Here is a 25,376-nt window from a genome sequence, read left to right on the forward strand (position 1 = left end):
ATAGTGAGCACTTTCTACGGTAGTCCGTGCTAACTTGTCGATCAGTCACTTCAATCATTTCATCGTCAGACTCCGGCTCGAATTGGTAAGGTAAAATTGATGCCATCTTTTCTGTGTATTGACAAGTTTCCAGGGCTGTCATTCAGTTATGGCAATGGGCATTTCTTTCTCCGACACGGTGTACGCGGTAGACCAATCATAAAGGACTGCGCCATCTGACCAATTACAGCAGTGAGGGCTCACGGAAAGGAGGGTTTTAGAGAGACTGATTCTTCGAATTGCTTCGCACGAGTCGTTTACGAATCATTTACAAATTAGGTAAAATTAAATCTATTTTTGGAGAAAACTAAAGTGTTTTTTAACCTTGCATACATGTACACCTGTTTTAGGAGAAAAAACAATATTAGCAACCTTTAAAATGGCATAATAGGAGCACTTTAAAGGGCTCTACACTATCCCAGGTGAGGAAAAAGAGTCCTATCTCTTGAAATTTTAATTTTCTAAAGAAGAAAAATAAAATTTATATACTATTTAACTCGTCGGCACTAGCTCGACCTCACACATTACGTAATAACGCATGTGTGACGTTTGAAGAAGTACCGACCCAGTGTTTACAAAGCGAATGTGCAAACAAAGTCAAACGCCCATTACATAAAAAGGTAACTCATCAATGCTGCATGATTTTGAAGTTGGAGGAGAAAATGAGATGGAGTTTTTCACCCTACTTTACCCTTTTGAACGGAGTACAGAGACAAAGAACTAACCAATGTGACTCTTCCAATGTAAGTACGTAATGTGTGGAGACGCGCATGTGCAATGCAGAGCTAGTGCAAGACAAGCGTCTATGGTTAAAAAATATATAAATGTAAATTTTTTTCTTAGAAAATGACTGATTGTTTCGCTAGACAAGACACTGTGGAGCCCTTTACAGCTGCATTGAAATTGCAATTTGAACCTTCAATCCATTGTCTCTCCACTGTATGGAGAAAAATCTTGTAATTGTTTCCTCAAAAGCCTTAGTTTATTTTCGACTTAAAAAAAAAAGAAAGACATGACCATCTTGGATGACATGGGGTTGAGTAAATTATCAGGAAATTTTTAATCTGGAAGTGGACTAATTCTTTAATGTTTTAGGGTTTATTTTTATTAAATCATTTTAACTTTTTTACAATGACTTTTATTATTATTATTATTTTAAATATGTGTCACACTAAAGACTTAAAAACTAAATCTTAAAATATAAAAATGTGTCGTAAAAAATCATTTTTATTATATAGTAGAAAAGCCTGAACAAAGGTAGAAATACACATAAATTAAATAAACAAAAACAAAGGGAGAACTAAACATAAAAAAACAAACAAAAAAGAGAAAAAGTAAGCTAAATGTGAATATGTTGTGCTTCAGTTTCAGTTAAGCTGTATTTTTATGCAAATTATGCTAAAAAATTGAAAATTACTACTACAGAATGCTACTATCACATCACTGCTACTACAACAGAAATACAAACCACAATTTAAGTTCTGGTTAAAAATGACAGAATTATCCAGCAGTGCATGTATATACATGGTTAAAGATTGTTACTTGACAAATTAGACTAGTGAGAGTAAAAAATGTGTTTTAAGGGATTTTATTTTCTAAGTCCACAGGGCCAAATATGCTTGTCTCGTTAAGGTGAGGCGGTATGAAAAACTACCTGTTTATTGTGTGACCGAGAACCCAGATCAGATACTGGCCTCAAGCACAGAAAGAAACTGTGCAGAGCAGGGAATCCCAGTGCAACTGAGTCTATCTGCCTTTTTTTTTCCTTTTCACACTTTCGCCTTTGTTCCTTTCTCTCTCTCCGTCCTCCTCTGTGTTTCTCGTGACCTGTGCTGCTATTAAATTGGGAGTACATTTATTAGGATCTATAATAAGTGTTATGCCGCTGGTCTCCCTGCTGACTGCAGCCTTTTATGGATGAGTTTCTGTCGCCCCTCTCCTCCGGCCCTGCAGGCTGAAGTGATCTCTATCCTTCTCTAATAACCAGCTTCCCAGCTTTCTCTCTCTCTCTCACTTCCTAGCCCTCATTCTCTCTCCCTCTTTCTCAACCCGTGTTTCTCTCCCTGTCTGTCTATCGCTCTATCCCTTCAGTCCTTTTCCTACTTCTGCTTTGGTTTCCCTTGGTACCTTGTTCGGCAGGGTTGCAATGAGTGACATTTTTCCCCTGTTGCCCTCGGCAATTGAGACTGGCAGCTTGGCTGTCTGCTTGTTTCCTCAGCTGGCTGATTTAAAAATGCTACATGCTACACATTCGTACACACACACATACATTACTGGTCAATATCCATAGAGACTCCACACATTTCATATGCTTTTGTCACTGTCTCTAACAGTGTAACCATTGCACTACAATATTTCTGTTGGCATGTTTTTGCCATTTCATTTCTGTTTTTGCTACCAACAAGATCTATGACAGTCAATGCACATTCTGTATGTTGATTAGTAAAGAAAAACTGGAGATTGAAGTATTGTTCTTTGAACTCGCCATACTTTTAGCTACTTTGAATTGGAGCTGATTTCAGCAAATTGTATGTTATTTTCAGCAATTTAGCAGCAGGTTTTCAGAGGGTTGGGTTGCTCAGGTTATAGTAATTCATAGTGGTTTTTGTTTTGTTATTAGCAAAATGCTTCAGTAGGAAATGCATCAACACATGAACACAGGAAAGGAGCCTGCATTTGTCAGCCCATTTCGTGTGGACTTTCATTTCCAGTCTAGGATCAGTTGAAAGAGATGTGCTTAACATGGGAATGAGAACATTCTGGCAGCAGAGCCCCAACTAGCGGAAACCACTGGTGTAAAGCAGGTCACCAGCAGAAAGCAAGTTATTCTTGTTTCACATCAGCTTTTGTGTAACAGCGGTATGGAGGGCAATAGAAGGAAAACAGGCCACTTTGAATAAAAACGCTCTCAATGAAAGTATTGATGAGAAATCTTTTTCGCTGCAAAGCAACAAAAACCACTGAATTATACACTTTCATTCACCAATGCAATTATTTTTTTTTGAGTGCATAACATTTTGGAACAGGAATTTAAGATGTTAGGTGTTGATGGTTTAGGTGTTTTCTTAGTTACTTAACCATGTATTCGAGGAATACTGTCCCATTTTCAGAATCTAGCTTGTTTTTTCAAGTATATTGTACCAGTACCAGCTCTGGTCAATGTAATGTTGCAACGGTTGAGTTTTTCAATTGGTACTTTATTTTATTTTATGTTATTATTTTGAACCTTGCTTGTTTTATTTTAAATGAAGTAAAAAGAAATGCAAAAACATGATATATCCACCTTATTCTTTGATGCGGGAGTAAGCCTGTGGGCAAGACTTCCGGTTCATTAATCGCTGTAGGGAAATGATGAGAAAAACTAAAGCTGCAAGCAGCGTTAAAACGGCCCTCGCACCTGGGCTTACCACCACCCGGTGGCATTATGAAAACAGCGAACAGTGTGCAATATGCATTTAAAGTGGTAAATATAGTAGGAATATGTCAAAGTCATTTATATGTGCCAAACTTCCTGCTGCCAGCTTGTGGTGCTATGACTGTAACTGAATATTGGCATGTAGATGTCTTCAAGCCAGGACTTTGATCAAACATATCTTGAGTTAGTTTGAGTTAGTGTAAATCATGAAATATCCTGTTGCAAACAGGTGGCGCTATGATTACAACAGAATATTGGCCTTTAGATGTGTTCAGGCCAGGATGCTTATTGAACATGTGAAGTTTGGTTCAGATCGGACATTGTATAGCTGAGTTCTAACTTTCTTTTACATGGTGAAACAGCAAACTTTGTCAGGCTTCGCAATTTAACATCACAAAGGCGTTTAGATTAGACTGACCAAATATAATGTTGATGTCATTAATTATTTTTGAGGGCCTAAACATGTTCAGAAACTCACGAAACCTTGCATAGACACCGAAAGGGGTTAACATTTACATATGATATGGGTTTCAGAAGTGAGTGTGGCAAAAAGGCTCGATAGTGCCCCCTATAAAATTTCAATGAAGTGCACCTTGAGCTTTGTTTCACATACATGTACGAAATTCGGTAGACACATGTAACACACCAATACCTCCAAAAAATATCCGGAACCCAAAAGGAAGTGTGTTACTTTGAATTTTCACTGCAAGTTTTGTGCTATTTTTGCAATTTTTCAGGTGTTGTATTTAAACAAACTCCTCCTAGAAATTTAAACAGATCAACACCAGATTTGGTCAGTCTATTCTAAAGCCCATTGTGACATTAAGTTACGAAGATCTTGAGTTTTCGTTGATGGACGTGTCCATGGCGACCTCACAAACTTCGATGTTCTCCATGAAGCAGGAAGTTGTTATAATTCAGGCATACAATATCTGCCCCAAACTTCATGTTTGTAATGAGTCTTAACACATGCCCATGCCCATATTCAGTTATAGTATCTTGAGTTTTCATCAAAGGGCGTGTCTGTGGCGGCCTGACAAATTCGATGTTTCACCATGTAAAAGGGAATTTGTTGTAACTCAGCCTTACAATGTCCGATCTGCCCCAAACTTCACACGTTCAGTAAGAGTCCTGGTCTGAACACATCTGAAGGCCAAAATTCTGTTTTAATCATAGCACCAGTTGATAGAAACAGGAAATTACTTGTTTTACAATACCTTAAATATGCAATGTCTGATCTGCCTCAGTTTTCACCTGCTCAATAAGAGTCCTGGCCCAAAAACATCTACATGCCAATATTTAGTTATGATCATAGCGTCAACTGTTGGCAACAGGATATGTCATGTTTTACACTAACTCAGACATACCATGTCAATCTGCACCAAACTTCATATGTTTGATCAAAATCCTGGCTTGAAGACATCTACATGCCAATACTCAGTTATAGACATAGCGCCACCAGCTGGCAGCAGGAAGTTTGGCACATATAAATGACTTTGACATATTCCACCTATATTTACCACTTTAAATACATATTGTTCACCGTTTGCAGTTTTCCTAAAACCACTGGGTGGCAGTTAGCCCGGGTGCGAGGGCCTTTTCAATGCTGCTTGCAGCTATAATTTAAAATTGAGATTTATACATAATCTGAATAAGCTTTCTATTGATGTATGGTTTGTTTGGATAGGACAATATTTGGCCAAGATACAACTATTTGAAAATCTGGAAAAAAAAATATCGAGAAAATCGCCTTTAAAGTTGTCCAAATTAAGTTCTTAGCAATGCATATTATTAATCAAAAATTAGGTTTAGGAAACATGATCTTTACTTAATATCCTAATTTTTGTCATAAAAGAAAAATCGACAATTTTGACCCATACAGTGTATTATTGGCTATTGCTACAAATATACCCATGCTACTTATGACTGGTTTTGTGGTCCAGGGTCACAAATGGCCACACCCACTCTTACAGGAAAAATAAGGTGGATAACAACGACAGTACCATGGGAATTTCTCTACTGTGTCCTTTGGTGGCTTTATGAATTAATGAAATTTATTTTGTGCAGTATGTTTTTGTTTCTTGATGGATTGTATCCCACAATTGCCCTTGACTTTCGTAACAACAGTCCAACCTTTCCTCAGAGTGCCGCCGTGAGAAGGTCAAGGGCGGGTCTCCGTTCGGCTCCACGCGGCTGCGATCTAGCACAGTTCTGTACCATATTTCAGGACACCTGCACAACCGTCAAAAACAAAGTAAAATCAAACTTAACAAGGTGAGACCATTCAGAATCTGAGGACGTAAACTGAAAGACAAAACAGACCAGTTTCTTTACCATAATTGTTCTCCTCTTTCTAGAATGTGTTTGGTGATCCACCTGCTCTTCCTGAATATAAAGTTGCTGATGCCAAGAAGTCCAAGTTCATTCTTCTTCACTTCAGCACCTTCAAAGCGGGCTGGGATTGGCTGATCCTTCTGGCTACGTTCTATGTCGCTGTGACGGTGCCGTATAATGTTTGTTTTATTGGTGATCAAGACTTGACACGGAGCACCACTGTCACTGACATTGCCGTCGAGATTCTATTCATCATTGGTAAGAGAATCCAATTTTGATTTTTGACATTATATTTAATTGGTCAATTACATAGTATGTGTTTCATTGTGAGCCTGATTATAATTTACGACATTGTCTTTGTTCTGTATGTCTTTACACATGATTATAATCAGGTCTTAAATCAGTTTTAGGTTCTGACATCTTCTATTAACCCTCTGTGCTACAGCATTGCCACAGGGCAGCATATAAATCCCCTTTAGTCTCCTTCATTCACAATAAATTGCAGTGTAGGAATTAAAAGGTTTTTCCAGAAACTAAAAAAATATTCTTTTTTTTAAGAAATTTGATATTTGAGTTGTAATACAATAGCAGGATGACCTATAAAACATAAATGTGACCCCGGACTACAAAGCCAGTCATAAGTAGCATGGGTATATTTGTAGTAATAGCCAAAAATACATTGTATGGGTCAAAATGATCGATTTTTCTTTTATACCAAAAATCATTAGGATGTTAGGTAAAGATCATGTTCTGTAAAGAGATTTTGTTAATTTCGTACTGTAAATATATCAAAACTTAATTTTTGATTATTAATATGCATTACTAAGAACTTCATTTGGACAAATGTAAAGGATATTTCGATTTTTTGCACCCTCAAATTCCAGATTTTCAGATACTTATATCTCGGCCAAATATTGTCCTGTCATAACAAACCATAAATCAATGGAAAGCTTATGTATTCAGTTTGCAGATGATGTAAAACAGTCTCAATTACAAATTAACCTTATGACTGAGTTTGTGGTCCCAGGTCACATATACATATACGCTGTTTCTGAAATTAGCTTTGGCTTTGTGACCCTGATAATGCCTCTATTTAAAACGCCTGGAGTTCAGATTTGGTGACAGCGCATGCATTTTTCATTTGCCTATTGTTTGTCTGCGATAACAGCCTGCTTGATATATAGCTGGCAGAAAAGCATTTTTTGCTGTTACAAATGCTTCAATGGACAGTTGTTCACTGAGATTATGCTGATGCAGTATTTTGTGAAGAAGACGCTGACTCTACTCTGTCTGTTGCTTCGCCAGACATTGTGTTCAGTTTCCGTACTACGTACGTGAGTAAGTCAGGGCAGGTGATCTTCGATGCGCGGCAGATCTGCATCCATTACATGACCACCTGGTTCATCATCGACCTGGTTGCCGCTCTGCCTTTTGATCTCCTTTACGCTTTCAAAGTCAGTGTGGTGAGTAATGCATATATTAAAAAATATGTATCAGGAATGAAATCTATGGGAACATGTTTTCAAGTTCATTTGGAATTTATTACATTTACATGATTTTGCAGAAAAAGCAGCTCCACACTGAATCTGTGCCTGCAGAAATCTTTGAACACTTACAGACCCCATCACCTGCATTTTTATGAAATATTTTGCCGATAATGCTTAGATAATTCGATAATGCTTCCGGGTACCGGTAGTTAACCTAGGTCAACTATGTTTGTGAATGTTAAAAGTGTTTGTGGATTCAACTTCGAAATAAAATCTAAACTCCTGTGGGAGAACTCATGTTTAAAAATTTTACATAAGCTTGATTCTTAATACCGTGTTCTTACCTGAATGATCCACAGCTTTTTTTTTGTTTAGTGATAGTTGTTCATGATTCCCTTGTTTGTCCTGAACAGTTAAACTGCCCGCTGTTCATCAGAAAAATTCTTCAGGTCCCACAAATTTGTTGTTTTTTCAGTGTTTTTGTGTATTTGAACCCTTTCTAACAATGACTGTATGATTTTGAGATCCATCATTTCACACTAAGGACAACTGAAGGACTCATATGCTGTTACAGAAGGTTCAAACACTCACTGATGCTCCAGAAGGGAACACGATGCATTAAGAGGGGTGAAAACTTTTGAAGTTTGAAGATCAGGGTAAATTTAACTAATTTTGTCTTCTGGGAAACATGTAAGTATCTTCTGTAGCTTCTGAAGGGCAGTACTAAATGACAAAAAATTATACAAATATGATACAAATAAGAAAAATGTACACATCTTCATTCTGTTCAAAAGTTTTCACCCCCTGGCTCTTAATGCATCGTTTTTCCTTCTGGAGCATCAGTACGGTTTGAATCTTCTGTAATAGTTGCATATGAGTCCCTCAGTTGCCCTCAGTGTGAAAAAAAGGAACTCAAAATCATATAGTCATTGTTGGAAAGAGTTCAAATGCACAAAAATGCTGAAAAACCAAAGAATTTGTGGGACTGACAGATTTTTCTGAAGAACAGCAGGCAGTTTAACTGTTCAGGACAAACAAGGCACTCATGAATATCTCTAAAAAAAACCAAAAAAAAAAACAACAACAAAAAAAAAAAAAAACACATCTGTCTTTTATATGAAATATCTTATTCAGGTCAGTATTAAAAAAATAACATGCATTTTTTATGCTCTCTATTATTTTGGTAAAATAATTGACATTTTGCAGATTCTATAAGGTGTATGTAAACTTTTGACCGCAACTATATGTTTTTAAGATTACTTTTGTTGCCATCTAACACTTAGTTAAAGTTTTTCTAATTTAAAAATAGGAAATAATAGCATGAAAAATTAAATATATAAATCAGTCAATATAGACCCATTGTCAGACACTAAAATAAAATAAAATAAAATAAAACAATAACTAATAGTTATTGTTTTATTGGTTATATGGTTATTGTTAAATATTTTTTTAAAAGGTGCAATTTGCTGCATGATCAATTTTGGTCATCCGAAATGTAAACTTCATATCATGTTGTGTGTGTGTGTTTTTTTTTTTTAATTATTGTGGTTTTAAAACATTGGTATTGTAAAATAGCTTATACCTAACTTATACCTAAATATAATGCTGTGAAAGCATATTGTACTTGTAGAAAAAGTGTTTCTGTAGCACAAACACTAGGTCATGATTTTCCGGAATGCGTGAACTGATAAAATGAGTATGCCTTGAATGCAGTGCAAGTTGCTTTAGATAAAAGCATCTGCCAAATATGTAAATGTGTAAGAGTACAGTACTTTCAGTGCATTCGAGCATGTTGAAATCCATTTACTGTAGAAGAGCTTCTTCCAATTAACAGCAGAAAATGAAAAAAAAAGTGTAGATTTCCACATGGGCTTGAACAGTCATGCCCGGTTTTGGACTTTTTGATATTTCTTTTTTAACTCCTCCAGCGTTGTATTTAGCTCAGTGATTTGTTTTGCACTTCCTTAAGTGTAAAACAAAATATTGAGCAGCAGCTGGGTGACCCTGAGTGGGTGGACCGTGAATGACATCATGGATGTAGAACTTTTAATGAGTGATCCTGGGTTCAGGTACAAATAAAGATGTATAACAGGCTCTAAAATTGGCTGACACTGCCTCTGACGACTCCTCTACAAAAGCAAGGGTCACAGGCTCCTGGTTTTAATTCACAGAAAAAGACAGTCAGCTTTTCTGGCCAATCCAGACTGGCGGAATCGATCAGTGCCACTTGGACACACACACTTACAGTGATGACACATGCAGTAATGAAACCCTGCATCCCTCTCTACGGCGAAACACAACGAAAGAGCGCTTGAAATCCACTGAGGCTTATTAAGAGAGGGAGAGTGAAATGCAGTGGACTCTACTTGAGTGCTGAAGTAATACAGACCTTGTTGTCTCTGAGATGTTCCCTTAAATCTGCTCCAATTACAGATTGCACCTCTGCTCCTCTGGTATCCCTTCACATCTGCCCTTCAGCTGCACTATACACACACATACACACAACTGCACAGAAAACATCAAAAGTGAAGAAAGATATTTCTGTTATTTTATTTTATTTCCTCTGTTTTTCTCTCAGACTCCTTTTCCTATTTAATCCCTGTTCCTTTCCACTTTCCTTCCCTATTTGATTATTTTTTCCTGGCCAGTTTCCATTCTTTTTCATTTCCTCTTTCTATTTACTTTTACTTTCCTCTTCTTTCTTTTTTCCATTTCCTTCTCCTGTCATGGCCCATTTCCATTCCTTTTTATTTTCCTTTCTCCTTTTTCCTCTTCTTTCCCTTGCATATCATGCCCAATTTGCATTCTTTTACTTTTCTTTTTTTTCCCCCACTCATTTCTTCTTCTTGATTTTTCCATATACTGTCCAATTTCCTTTCCTTTTCCTTTCTATTCATATCTATTTCTTTAATTTTCACTCCTTTTCTTTTTTCTTTTCCTTTCCTTCTCTTTTCTTTCCTGTCCTGTCCTGTCCTTTCCTTTTCCTTTCCTTTCCTTTCCTGCCCTGTCCTTTCCCTTTCCCTATTCCTTTTTTTCCTTTCCTTTCCTTTCCTTTCCTTTCCTTTCCTTTCCTTTCCTTTCCTTTCCTTTCCTTTCCTTTCCTTTCCCTTTTCCTTTCCTTTCCTTTCCTTTCCTTTCCTTTCCTTTCCTTTCCTTTCCTTTCCTTTCCTTTCCTTTCCTTTCCTTTTCCTTTCCTTTCCTGACCTGACCTGACCTGACCTGACCTGACCTGACCTGACCTGATCTGATCTGATCTGATCTGATCTGTCTTGTCCTGGCCTGGCCTTTTCCTTTTTTGTCCTGTCCTATCACTTTCCTTTCCTTTCCTTTCCTTTCCTTTCCTTTCCTTTCCTTTCCCCTTTCCTGCCCTGTCCTTTCCCTTTCCCTTTCCCTATTCCTTTTTTTTCCCTTTCCTTTTCGTTCCTGCCCTGTCCCTTTCCTTTCCTTTCCTTTCCTTTCCTTTCCTTTCCTTTCCTTTCCTTTCCTGCCCTGTCCTTTTCCTATTCCTTTTTTCCCTTTCCTTTCCTTTCCTTTCCTTTCCTTTCCTTTCCTTTCCTTTCCTTTCCTTTCCTTTCCTTTCCTTTCCTTTCCTTTCCTTTCCTTTCCTTTTCCTTTTCCTTTCCTTTCCTTTCCTTTTCCTTTCCTTTCCTTTCCTTTCCTTTCCTTTCCTTTCCTTTCCTTTCCTGTCCTTTTCCTTTTCTTTCCTTTTTCTTTTCCTTTTCATTTCCTGGCCCGTATCCATTCCCTTACTTTTCCTCTTTCTTTTTCCTTTTTTCTCTCCTGACCATTTGCCATTCAGTTTCCTTTTCCCTCTTCTTTCCTTCTCTTTCATTTTCTTTTCCTTTCCATGTCCTGGTCGATTTCCATTTCTTTTGTTTTCCTTTCTTTTTTCTTTCCTCTCCTTTTTTTTCTTATTTATTCCCTTCAATTCCTTACCATTTAGTCTGTCATTACCCTTTTCTTTCTGTCACTTCCTTACCCTCTCCAGCCACCTGCACATTGTGAGCAGTATGAGTGAATTAGCTGTAATACATGTTGACACATTACCACATAAACCTCAGTATATGAACCCCTGCTGTGGCCTTACCCTCTCCACCTCCATTTTCACCCTCCTTATCTAATTTTCAACCAGCTGTTAAGTTCAGCCTTTTTGTTTCTCCAATGACATTAATGTTCATTGGTTTTGCTTCGGAGACCATGATCTCCTGATGTTTATTAATATTTGATTGTCAAGTGAAAGATTGTGGCCATTACAGTGTGGATTATTATTTAATGCTGCAGGGACGTGAAAGGCTTGGTTCATAGGGATTGTCTGTCTGATTATAATAAGAGAGGCTGTGATGAATATTGCTGACTAGTTATCGCCTGAAGCTCTAGACAAACTGATATAATAGCAGTGTGTGTGCATCTGTTACTGACCTGGCAGTGTGCATGTGTGAAAGTTTGTGTTCAAGTTAATACAAAGTGTTATTTTTATGTATGCAGTCATTATGAATATATAGTTATGGAATATATATGGGCTATTTAAAATTCTCTCACTTGCTCATTCAGTTTAAACCTCATTTAATACATAAAACATTACACATAAAATGAATTTACTGCTGTATATAGAATAGCATGTCTGCAGGGTCTAACATTACGTTTTTGCATATATATTTTGGTTTTACACTTTTCATGTTACTGTAAATTTACTGATAAATTAGTGAGAAATACTGCTGAACTACATGTACTTACAGTACTGCATAAATTGAGTTCCTAATACTTCCTATAGTGTTGTTGTTGTTGTAGTCATTAATATTAGTAAGGTAATGGACATGGACACAAAAATAAAGTGACTGATGGTAAATTTTGCATTGACATAATGCAAAAAAAGATGAAATATGCGAGTTTTGATAGATGCTTTCTTAGTAGACAGTTTGTATTTGAATTGCGTGCATTATTTACTTTATCAACAGTCAGACTGTTGTTTTCAGAATTAAAATTAAACCAAATATTTTGGCTGGTATCTCTGTGTTATAAATGTCAGTTTTATACTCTGAATGATATATTTGACTGTTCTCTGTCAGTATGACAGTGACGGAGAGCACATCCCTCCAATCCTCCAGAAAAGAAGATAATGATTGTTACACTGAAAAATGCACATGCTTAGGTAGCCTGCTTTGTTATTCGTTGTTTTTTATGTTTATATTCTTCATATCCCTCAACTGGAGTCAATTTCTTGTGGTTTATTGTCTTGTTTATTAGCGGGCGGTTTATTTCCTTTCACCTGAGAAAATGCGGTTCTGCATGACTGAGACGGAGAGAAGAAGAGAGAAAATATGTTTTATTCCAGCATAATTGGCCCAAATATCTCTCAGTCTAATGATGATCTCTTAAATATTTTAATCCCAGTTGTCTCAGAGCTTGTACCTGCATGCTACACTATTATGCAAGACATCCGTGACCTCTAAACATCTGCTAAAAGATGTTTTTGTTTTTAGTTTAATTGTAAATTTTACCTCTGTATTCACTTGCTGGTTTTTACTCTAGTTATACTGTAGGTTTACAGTACTGTGCTTCAGCAAAGATTTATTGATGGAATCTAAGGATTCTTCCATCCTGTTGTGTTGTTTAATTAGGTTTTAACTGATCTGGATTTACTGCACTCATTTAGGATGACAGGCACGTGCCCTTTACAACCCTCAAATGCACTCGCATGCAGAGCAAATCCTTGACAGTTAATGCCTGTTCCCCTTTCCCCTCTGCCAGGTGTCAGTGGTCCATCTGCTAAAGACCGTACGCCTGCTGAGACTCTTGCGTCTGCTGCAGAAGATGGACCGCTACTCCCAGCACAGTACGGTGGTGCTGACCCTGCTCATGTCCATGTTTGCACTGCTGGCGCACTGGATGGCCTGCATCTGGTACATCATTGGCAAGAAGGAGGTGGAGAGCAATGCAGACACCTGGGACATTGGTGAGACTGGCTCACAAGATTGACTCATTGACCCACAGACAGAAAGATACAGTATATGTGTAAGATAAAACCTAGGCTTGTTAGAAAAACATGCTTCAGCCTGCATTTTAGCAAAATTGAACACTAGTAGCAGTAAAACAACATACCCCAAAATACCAACAAGTCAGTGTAAAGGTAATTCAGAGAATTGTTTTTAAACACATTATAAATGTTAGAAATGTATTGCTGAAACCACGTCACAAAGGATTAATTTTTACTATTTCTGTGTTCAGTATTTTTTGGGCGGGCTTGAAATCATGTCTCAATGACACACTGGAGCCGCTGAGCGTGGGCCTTCCCCAACACTATAATAAGAGCGTATCACTAGCATTAGTGGTTCGTCCACTCAATCGTGAGTCACATTTAGTTACTACACCCTACAGTTTGTTAGCTAGCTATGCCTTCATCACGCAAATGCATTTTACCTGGTTGCAATAATTTACAATACAGCTCAGTCATCCATTCAGGTTGTAGCAGTATTTGACAGTTAAGAGAGGCGGCAGGCAGCTTTCAAATTTGGCTCAGGTATGTATTCAGTGAAATACTAGTCACGACATTAAATAAAAGAGAACAAAGACTTGCAGAAGCAAGCTAAAGTGGAATTGATGCTTCAGCCAGTGTGCTTTTAACTTAAGTTTTCTTTTGTTAATACTATCTGCTTGGTTTAAAGTAGGTTTTATTGTCGGTGGTATGTTATTTTTAATCACGATAAAGCAATAACCTTGTAGCATTTTCTCTTATGTTTTTTGATATGTACATCATCTAGCATTTTCAGATTCATTCCAAATCATTTCCACATTCATTTTCATGTGTTATAAAACGGAACATGCTTTTAGCATCACTCAATGTTCATTTTACATTGACAGTGTTGCGAAACATGCAATAAGCAACGTAATATCATTTTGCAAAACTCTCACCAAAGGTATGTTTTTCTAGTTTCAATTAATGCGCCCTACAGTCAAACCAAAAATTATTCAGACACCAGATAATAAAAATTAAATAATTTTTGAGATTTTTTTACCAGTTGATGCAGGACACTATCCTTCATTTATCTAAGTGAGGATAGCAAAATAAAGTAAATTGTGACATATTATACCCAAAAATTCTTCATACATTAGTCTACCAGTAGAATTGATAAAGATTTATTAAATTATTCAGACACCTTGACCTGACTATGTTTTCCTTAAGTGTTTTTTCTTTAATTGCTAATGCAAACTTTTTACACCACAGACTGAACAAAATAAAGCATTACTTGTTGATTGGTCAACAAGTATTGATAGTTGTGTAAATATTGTCGTACTAACAGTTGTCAGAATTTTTTGATTGATTGTAATCCATAACATATCTTTCTATCAAAGTTATCTGACATTATCAAGATGAATTTGTGAAGATGAATATCCCTTTATTTTTATAATTATTAAACTGAAGCAGTATTGAACAGTGTTTTAATTGATTCAGTACAAGTCTCGGTGTCTTAACTGTAATCAAAGTGGAATTGAATCTGATTGAAATGCTTCATTTCAGCTCAGTATGGATTTGTTAAAGTTGCATTATGGATTGATTTAATCTGATGTGTTCGGAGCGAGACGGAGAGAGAGAGTGATGAAGACGTCAAACGATAATGGAAAGCAGAATTTATAGTTACAGAAGAAGAGCGATAAGTCTGACACTGTTAGATGGTGATATGGACAGTGATAGTGGAGGAGAAGGAAGATAGAAAGAATGCACCAGGGACAGCAAGCAGCCAAGTGAGTGAAAGAGTGAGCGAATGGCAAACAAACCAGTCACCCAGACGTCGTGCCGCGGGCCTCTTTCTCTCCATCTTGACTGCAGGAGGGGCTGTAATTAGGCCCAGTGTGCTGCTCTATGGTCCGTAATGACGGATCGCTGTGAAAGTACCAGCATTCCCACCGCCCGGTCCCCGATCAGTATTGATGGAAAGCTGCTGCTTCCCCTCGGCATCCGACCACTGACCCCCGGCCAGCTCTGATGGGCAGTTACTATAGCAACACTGGGATGGAATCTTCTCTCTGGTACCCTGTTTTAGATAGTGTAGAGTGTGGCAACTGATACGTCTCTTCTTATCAGCAAACACAAGGATTGTTTCATGAAGAATGTGTTTGCTGAGCTGACTCCAAACAACTGCCGCTAGTAAAGAAATGTTTGGAGGTCACAAACAGTCTTTTTTTTTTTTCTTTCTTTGCGTACTTGTACGCAAAGAAAAAAAGTGTTCTTGTAGGTTGAACCACTGATGTCACATGGACTATTTTAACAATGTCCTTACTACCTTCCTGGGCCTTGAACGTCGTAGTAGTGTTGCTGTTTATGAAGGGTCAGAAAGCTCTTGGCTTTCATCAAAAATATCTTAATTTGTTTTCAGAAGATGAACAGAGATTTTACAGTTTTGCAAGTTGTATGGACTACTTTAATGGTACTTTTATGGTGCTTATGTGATGCTTAACAGCCCTGAAACAGGTCTCTGTATGCAAAGGAGAAGCGTGAACACTTTGCAAAAAGCTTTTTTTGTAATCCACAAAAGAAAGAAAGTCATACGGTTGAGTAAATAATGACAGAAATTTACTTTGTAGATGAACAGTTCCTTTCACCGATGTGTCATTGCAGTGCAAGCTAATTTTCCACCATATGGACACATATGAAACTGAAGCAAACAGAGTTCAGTGTGAGATTTTTAATTACATCTCACATTTTCTTCTTTGTCTTACTCTCTCAGGTTGGCTGCATGAGCTTGGGAAGCGCTTGGAGTCTCCATACGAGGGGGTGAGCACGGGAGCGGTCAACAGAACGCTGAGCAGCGGACCGTCTTTGCGGAGCATCTACATCGCAGCGCTGTACTTCACCCTCAGCAGCCTGACCAGCGTGGGCTTTGGAAATGTCTCTGCCAACACAGACGCAGAGAAGATCTTCTCCATCTGCACCATGCTCATCGGAGGTGTGTGTGTTTGCTGAAAGGTTGAAGTTTAGGAGATGTTTTTAGATGTATTTGGAGGTAGAACAAATTTGGATTGTTATTAAGATCCAAAACTGGAGGCTGTGTGTTTCTGCTGGCTATTTAGAAACTGACAACAAGGTTGAATCCTTTTTTAGTTTGTACGAGAGCAAAAAAGTCTGTTGTAGATATTTGTATAAAATATATGTGTATTTATGTGTATATATAGTCAAAAACATTTCAGAATTATATGTAGGAGACAGTCTCTCCTCAAAATATTGGATGGGGGAAAAAAATTGAAGTGCAGAAACAACGGCAATATTACAACATTAAATAACATAACATTAAAAAGTGTATAAATCACTAGTTTTTCTAAAGAAACATTGTACAAGAGCGATACCAGCTGGTAAAGTTACAGCGGAAGCCTGCGTCTCTCTCCCCTCCCCTAAGCCTATTGAGTTTTAACAGATCCCCTAAAGTGTGCGGTGGCTTTGGTGGGGGGTAATTGAGAATGAATGGGGGAAAGTCACGTGAGAGGAGGCAATGCCTCCAACGTGATATGATTGGATATGACTGGTTGTGTTCGGCTGTGATTGATTAATGTGAGAAATCCCACCTCTAGTGTTCGTGTGTGTTTGCGAATCAGTCTGAATGAGCAATACAATGACGTTAATGGAAAGACTAATTTTAAAAACTATATAAACAAGTCACACACTTCTTATCAAAATAAGACGTCAAAATATTTTTTAAATTTTTTAATTAAAAAATTGTTAAAAGTTAACTATAAAAAAAAATAGCTGAACATAAGTTCACAAATAAAATAAATAGTTTAAATTAAACTGCCTTGAGTTAACATTTTGGAATAAATGTAAGATGTTTAAAAACACTAACTTGATGAGATTCATGCTTGGCTTTAATAAATGGAATAGTGATTGCATTGTTAATGTAAAAATGTAAATTAGATTTTTTTTCTTTTTCTGATAGTGTAAGTAATGTTTATTTAACCAAGAAAATGTGACTGGGACATGAATTTACATTTGATTAAAAAAAATGAAAATACTGCTTACATTACAAGTGTAACTATTAAGCCTTTTAACCTTTTCTAAATAAGTCCATTATTTTTTTTGTGGTGTTCACATAGCAGGTACGACAAAAGGTTTATATCAAGTGAAATTTAAAAAATAAATAAGTAAAATAAAATAAAATGAAATAGAAATCAGTCTAAAATGACATAACAGTCAAAACTAAAAACGAGGTTGAACCCCTATTAGTTGGTCGAAGACGATACTGGAAAAAAGTTTAATACTTGTGTAAAAGTGTGTGTGTGTATATATATATCTATCTATGTATCTATCTACCTATTGTCTAAAAACTAGTAGTCAATATCTGCGTAACAGTGTTAATTTCATTGCTGAATCATTTTCGTCATAATTTTCGTCAGTGACATTTTTCACCAACGAAAAAGTGACTATAATAAAAGAAAAACTCATTTTGAATGACGAAAACTATGCCGAAAATCTATTGGCATTTTCGTCAGTGAATAAAAACAATACAAAAATGTTAGGGAGGGATATTTTGGGAAGAGATTCATTAAGAACGAGTCTACTGCGTGGTTAGGAGGTTAGATGTGTACCTTTGAACTGTATCATAGCCTACTGATCTATCCTGCAGGACATAAGCTAGCCTACATTTGCTGCACGTCTCATAAAACGTTAAAAAAAAATGTCAATATCTAAGAGTACGAGAAGAGCAGACACATGGAAAAATTTGATGACGCAAAAGAGAACTCAATTCGGTGCCTCGTACAACGCACAAGCACTCTTTTGCATCTCATGAACAGAGAAATACACACATTCATGTAAACACACTCAGTTACGTCTTAGTTGAACGTAAACAGTTAGGACAATAACAGATGTGTATTAGTACATTGCATTTGTGTTTTCGGTTGTGGTAAATGTGGTAGAATGTGGTAAACAAGATGTTATAAAGAATACATAATTAGCCTACATAACCATTTGTGTTTCATTGAAAAGAAGACCATGTTCTTGTTTATTATGAGTGGCTTCATTTAATTTTAATGAGTTTGGTAATTTTAGAGAAATGCTTAATAAATGCATTACGTTGTAACTAAACCCAGTAGATTTTAGCCAACTAAATCTACTGTAGATTTAGTCTACTAAAATTTTATGATATTTAGTCGACTAAAACTAGACTAAAACTAAAACAAGTCAGATGACTAAAATATGATTGAACTAAATAGCATTTTAGTCAAAGGACTATGACAAAGGCTAAATCAAAATTTGCTGTCAAAATTAACACTGCTGCGTAACCGCATATGTTTATGTATGTTTGTCTGTCATTAAATAGGATGATATGAGGTCACGCCAGCTGTTCGCATTCAGAATTCATGGCCTTTATTTTGTGAAATGTCACCCTTCGCCATGGGGCAGTTCTGTTCCCTTCCCAAACATACAATAATACCCAATTACACACCCCAACACGTATGTACACATTCAATCAGCACCTGTGTATCACCAGAGATCTTACAGAGAACAAGTGCCTCTAAATTAAAGACACAGGTTGGACTGTTACAGAAATAGAAAGCATCCATAATGAAATATGTGAGTTATGATTGATGACACTAAACATTAATCACATTATCATTTACAGCACTCAAGAATAGAAATATTTTTTGTAAACATCTTCTTTAAAATAATGCTTGATTATTTAACATGAATTATTTTTCGCAAGCTGTCATGTTGCCATTTTTAAAATGACATTAATTTTCAACTTCCAAGAGAAGACACCATGACTTGTAAGGTCATTCAGGCCTAATGTACATTCATGCATGTGTGTGTCATTGGCAGCGCTGATGCACGCTCTGGTCTTTGGCAACGTGACGGCCATCATCCAACGCATGTACTCGCGCTGGTCCTCTTACCACACACGCACTAAAGACCTGAAGGACTTCATCCGTGTGCACCACCTGCCTCAGACCCTCAAACAGCGCATGCTGGAGTACTTCCAGACCACCTGGTCTGTCAACAACGGCATCGACTCCAATGAGGTAAACCCCACGCTTCAGAGATTATTACACAGCACAGCTGAAACATTTGACGTTGCGGAATTCCTTACAGCTGGACTGTGCAAGATGATGTGCAAACTTAACAAGCATACGGTGTGCTTCCCTACTGCACTCCGCTGTTTCATGTAGTGGTTCATATTGGTGCAGAATAAGTAAGTTTGGCACAAGTTTGATACTTAAAAAATAATATCGGTCAATCTCTGAATATCATAATCACATAACATTGTATTTACATCAAAGGGGTGCTATTATGCTTTTTCACTTTTTGAATTTTAATCATTGTGTGGTGTGTATCTTTGGGCATAAAAAAGATCTACAAAGTTACAAATCTCAAAGTCCCCTCCAAAGGGAGATATTTCTTTTTTTCTCTTTCCAATCTCTGTCCAAGAACTACAACGAACGGCTCCTTTGGACTACAGCGTTTGTTTTCCGCATGCAATGATGTCACAACGTGGTCCATTAGAATATCATTAAAGGAGAAGTCCACTTCCAGAACAACAATTCACAAATAATTTTCTCACCCCCTTGTCTTTCTGTCTTCAGTAGTAAAGAAATTATGGTTTTTGAGGAAAACATTTCAGGATTTCTCTTCATATAATGAACTTGATTGGTGCCCCCGATTTTGAACTTCCAAAATGTAGTTTAAATGCAGCTTCAAAGAGCTCTAAACGATCCCAACTGAAGAAAAAGGGTCTTATCTAGAAAAATTAAAATTTGTATACTTTTTAATCACAAAAGCTTATGTAGCACAGGTTCTGGGATGCGCGTTCACGTACTGTTGAATCATGTCGAAAGGTCACACCGAACGTAGGTGGAACTACAGACCCAGTGTTTACACGAACATGCAAAGACTAAGAAAGTGCAAGTAAGTCAAACGCTGTTTACAAACAAAAAGGTACAATGATGTCAGATGATTCTGAAGTTGTAGGAGAAAATAAGATGGGGTTTTTCGCCATACTCTACCTTTTTTAGCCGGAGTACACAGACGATGAACTTAGACATGATTCGTAGTAATAATGGGAAGTTCGGATCATTTTACCGACGCTGACCTTTGAGTCTCGTTCAGCAAAATGAACGAATCTCGTTTACCTGGGTCTTTAGTCTACGATTAGCTAACCTCACATCTTATGTGACAAGTTTTTGGGTTTGAGTCATTCATTCATCACGTAACAGCCCCATAAGCTCAACCAATGCAGTGTGAGCTGAAAAAAGAATTGATTAGTTCATCTTTCAAGTCTTTGGGTTCGAGTCATTCATTCAACACTTGACAGCCCCATAAAATGAACAAACGACTCGAAAAACCCAAAGACTCGAAACAGGTGAACTAGTTCCAGTACAGAACCTAATAGGATGTTGCGCATGTGCAACTGAACGAATCACTCCCCGAGATGACCTGTTCTTCCCGAGTCACATTAAAGATTCTTGCAAAATGAACAAATCGTTCAAGAACGACCCATCACTAATTCGTAGCATCGTGAGCGCTCATCCCAGAGCCTGTGCTACACAAGCTTTTGTGCTTAAAAAGTACACAAATTTTTATTTTCCGAAAACAATGACCGATCTTTTTGCTAGACAAGACCGTCCTTCCTCGGCTGGGATTGTTTAGAGCCCTTTGAAGCCGCATTTAAACTACATTTTGGAAGTTCAAAATCGGGGCACCAGTCAAGTCCATTATATGAAGAAAAATCCTGAAATGCTTTCCTCAAAAACCATAATTTCTTTACGACTGAAGACAGAAACACATGAACATCTTGGATGAGAAGTGGGTGAGTAAATTATTTGTAAATTGTTGGAAGTGGACCTCTCCTTTAAATTAAACCTTGGCTACGGAAATTCGAATTGTTGGAGGGAGGGTAGGAACGAGGTAGGGGATTAACCAAACTTTAGCGATGCAGTGCGGAGAGCCACTTCAACGAGCTGCAGCGCGGCGGGTATAAACACAAGCATTGACTAGAGTGGCAGTACATGGGGTCGAAACACATGCCGAAGCCACGATCTACTCTGGTTGCTGCGTCAGAGCCGTAACGCGCCGCAGACGTGTGCAGTGTGTGGTAAGAGATTTATTCATCATACAGTGTAGATAGCTTCACTTATAACGCAAGTGTTTTTTAAAATGCATAAACTTGCACTAGAATAGGCTAGGCTAATCAGTAACTGCTTTGACAAGGAGCGTGGCAGTACTGAAACACGGTCTAAGCCGTTCGCCAATCGCAACACACTGGGATAGCTAACCAATCATAACACATTTCCTTTTTTTTGGAAAGCGGGCCTTCATTAAACCCGGAACTAATTAAGCTATTTGTTCCAGGCTGGGAGAAAGGTATTGTAATAATGTAAATGATGTGAAAAATAATGGGTTTTTTTTACGAACCACTAAGCATGAGAGCATATTCTAGTACACCCCCAAAACAAAATCAAGACTTTGAAAAAGCATAATAGGACCCCTTCAACGAACACCATCTTATCATGTCCAAACATACATTTTTTATGCCATGGTACTGTAAGTGATGTAGTAATAATGAAGTAACATACTGCAGCCATGAGCAAAGCAACAGTCAAGGCAAGTATAATTTAGATAGACATTTGAGGAGGGGGCGACTGCGTGTGCTCTGTCCTTGAGCCCGGGACTTTATTCCAGAGTCAGGAGAGAGAGCGGGAAAAAATGAGATGGAATCAAAACACCTTGCTAAATCACGGATTTATGAATAATAGATGGCGAGGCTGATGGCCGGAGAGCACAAGACAGAGAGCGAGAGAAGGAGAGGGATGTGTGTGCCGTGAGTGAAGGGGAGAGTGACAGATGCCATTCAGTCAGGCTGAAGGATGGTTGCATATATGGATGGATGAGCAGAGCAGATGAAGGGTGGCGGAGGGCAGGAGTGAGGCATGGCCGGAATACTTCCAGTTTTTGTTTTAAGGGTGAAAACTCATAAAGCCGCATGCTTAATAATTTTAATGCCAGTTTAATGAATGTAATGTGCTGTTACGTAAGTTCAGATAGACAACACAAGCTTTCTCTTTCTCATAATGTAAATGAATGTTAACTCACAACTTTTTTTCTTTTCCTTTTCTTTATTTTTTTCTTCCCACCTTTCCTTTTTTCTATTATTTCTTTTTTGTTTGTCCTTTTCTATTCACTTTTCTATTAACTTTTTTAATTTATTTTTCAACATTTTCATTTTTCGTGCTGTTTTGCTTTTCTTTGCATTTTTCTTTTCTTTTATTCTTTGTTCTTTTTTGCTTGTTTTATTTCTTTATTCCTCTCATTTTTCTTTTGCCTTTGTCTGTTTTTTCTCTTTTTTCTTTTTTCTTTTCACTTTTCCTTATTTCTTTTTTTTATTTGTTTTTCAACATTTAAATTTTTCTTGCCATTTTGCTTTTTCTTTGAATTTTTCTTTTCCTTTTCTTTTTGCTGTTTCTTTTTTCCTATTATTTCCCTATTCTTTGTTCTTTTTGCTTGGTTTTCTTATTTCTAATTTTCTTTTGCCTTTGTCTATTTCTTTTCTCTTTTTTTCTTGCTTCCTTCTTTCTATATTTCTTTTTTGCCATCTTTTGTCACTTTTGTATTTCCTTTTCATTTATTTTTTTTAACATTTTCTCTTTTTTGCCATTTTGCTTTTTTTTTTCTTTTTTTTTTTTTTTTGTTTCTTTATTTTTTGCTATTTTTCTCTATTATTTTCCATATTCTTTGTTCTTTTTTGCATATTTTTTGTAATTCCTTTCTCATTTTTCTTTTTCCTTTGTCTCTTTCTTTTCTCTTTTTTATTTTGTCTTCTCACTTTTCCTTTTTTCTATTTATTTTTGTTGCTCTTTTTCTTTTCTTTTTTCTGATTTCTTTTTCAACATTTTTATTTTTCTTGCCATTTTGCTTTTCTTTGTATTTTATTTATTTTTCCCTATTATTTTCCCTATTCTTTGTTCTTTTTTGCTTGTTTTTTCTTTTGCCTTTGTCTATCTTTTCTCTTTTTCTTCTCACTTTTCCTTTTTCTGTTATTTCTTTTATGCTAACTTTTTCTTTTCACTGATCTATTTCCTTTTTTCTTTCCTATTTTCCCCAACATTTTATTCATTTCATTAAATTTTTTTCTTTTCATTTTCCGTTCCCTTTTTTTTCTCATTTTTCTTTTGTTTTCTCTTCAATTTTCTTTTCTCATTTTCTGTTTTTTTCTTTCACTTTTCCTTTCTGCATTTCCTTATTTTCGTTTTTCTTAAATTTTCTTACTTTTTTTTGTTTCTCCCCATTTTTCTCATTTTCACATTACCTTTTTTTTTCTTTTTTCTATTCCCATTTTATTCCCATTTTTGTTGTATTTCCTTTTTCCTTTTCCATTTCCCTTTTTGTCCACTCTCTCCAGCTCTTAAAAGACTTTCCAGATGAGCTGCGTTCAGACATCGCGATGCATCTGAATAAAGAGATCCTGGAGCTGTCCGTCTTCTCCTCTCTGAGCCGTGGATGTCTCCGCTCTCTCTCCCTGCACATAAAGACGTCGTTTTGTGCGCCGGGCGAGTACCTTCTTCGTCAGGGAGATGCTTTACAGGCCCTTTTCTTTGTCTGCTCCGGCTCCATGGAGGTGCTAAAGGACAGCATGGTGCTAGCCATCCTCGGTCAGTTTACACAAACCCTCACACATATTACACACAAGCAAACAGTTCTATCTCAAAAACAAACTCAAGGTAGTTTTATTGCATGAAGAGAAAAATGACTGCCTTTCATTAAGTGTAGCTTGCAGAGCCCATGTGTCCCTACAGTTGCCAACAAAAGCTGCTCTCTGTGATTGGTCACTCTCTCTGTGAGGCTTCACACACACAGCAGGCTCATAGGACAGTGGACCAAATGTGCGAAAAAATATAATCCCCATCATCCTGTTAGGTCCTGCCTGTGTGTGTGTGTGTGTTTGCGTGTTTGTGTTAATATCACCTTATGAGTTCTGACAGGAAAAAACACACACTATCTCTCTCATCTTTCCCTCACACGCTCTCTCCACCCTGCTGACAAAGGAAGGTCTTTCTGACATTGAGTGCTCAAGAATGTTCACTTGTGCTAGTTTCTGTTTACATGCATGCACACTTTCTTAAACAGTATCTTTTGTGCTTCTAGTAGAACTGTTTGTAGTCCCACAGTGTTAAAATGCTAAACAAATTAGCGTTTTCGAGCCACAGTTCCCTTGGGAGAGTCTAATGAGTTTTAAGAATAGCATTTTTGGATTTATGAATAAAATAAGGTCTGTGGTTAACATGACTTGGAAACATTTTAATCTTTTCCTTCTACTTTATACATTCTTCATACTCCTGAGGGAACCGATGGCAGATTAGCTTCCAGTTTAGCCTACATATTGACACACTGACTAAACACACTTGCAATTTCATAGTAATATCTGAAAAAATTATTTCCCGGTTGGTTGTGCGCAGGTAAAGGCGACCTGATTGGTGCAAACATGTCGGTTGACGACCGCGTGATAAAGACGAACGCTGACGTGAAGGCGCTGACGTACTGCGACCTGCAGTGCATTAATCTGAGGGGTCTGTATGAGGTGCTAGACCTGTATCCTGAATACTCCCACCGTTTTGTGCAGGACATAACACACGACCTCACCTACAACCTGAGAGAGGGACAAGAGAGCCATGTAAGACATCACATGCTAGAACTTCTCGTTCATTTATTTGTTTGTGGTTGCTGAAACCCTTAATGCATTTCTGTAGCAGTAAAAGCCTGACCTGATCATAACCTGATACAATTATTTGATTTCATGGACACTAGATTAATATAGTTTTAGGATCCACCAAAATATAATATATTTTTTTAAACCCACATACAAAGTGATACATACAGTTGAGGTCAAAAGTTTACATACACCTTGCAGAATCTGCAAAATGTTAGTTCTTTTACGAAAAATAAGAGGGATCATACAAAACGCATGTTATTTTTTGTTTAGTACTGACCTGAATAAGAGATTTCACATAAAAGACATTTACATATAGTCCACAACAGAAAATAACAATTAAATTTATAAAAACAATTCAGTTCAAAAGTTTACATACGCTTGATTCTTAATACTGTGTTGTTGCCTGAATGATCC

At 37.1% G+C, this 25,376-nt stretch overlaps 1 protein-coding gene across 2 annotated transcripts in view; it reads left to right on the forward strand.

Annotated features, from left to right (window-relative positions):
- The window catches only part of kcnh8 (potassium voltage-gated channel, subfamily H (eag-related), member 8), an 87,454-nt gene that overhangs the window by 37,701 nt on the left and 24,377 nt on the right, over window positions 1–25,376 (forward strand). For both annotated transcript variants that reach the window (XM_051136406.1, XM_051136405.1), the window contains exons 4-11: window positions 5,598–5,728; window positions 5,812–6,046; window positions 7,094–7,251; window positions 13,024–13,228; window positions 15,999–16,217; window positions 19,082–19,281; window positions 23,655–23,904; window positions 24,709–24,923. In XM_051136406.1, coding sequence (XP_050992363.1) covers window positions 5,598–5,728; window positions 5,812–6,046; window positions 7,094–7,251; window positions 13,024–13,228; window positions 15,999–16,217; window positions 19,082–19,281; window positions 23,655–23,904; window positions 24,709–24,923 — 1,613 coding nt within the window. The remainder of the gene's footprint in view (window positions 1–5,597; window positions 5,729–5,811; window positions 6,047–7,093; window positions 7,252–13,023; window positions 13,229–15,998; window positions 16,218–19,081; window positions 19,282–23,654; window positions 23,905–24,708; window positions 24,924–25,376) is intronic.

This window comes from Labeo rohita, chromosome 19 (genome assembly GCF_022985175.1).
Source record: "Labeo rohita strain BAU-BD-2019 chromosome 19, IGBB_LRoh.1.0, whole genome shotgun sequence".
NCBI classification, from domain to species: domain Eukaryota; kingdom Metazoa; phylum Chordata; class Actinopteri; order Cypriniformes; family Cyprinidae; genus Labeo; species Labeo rohita.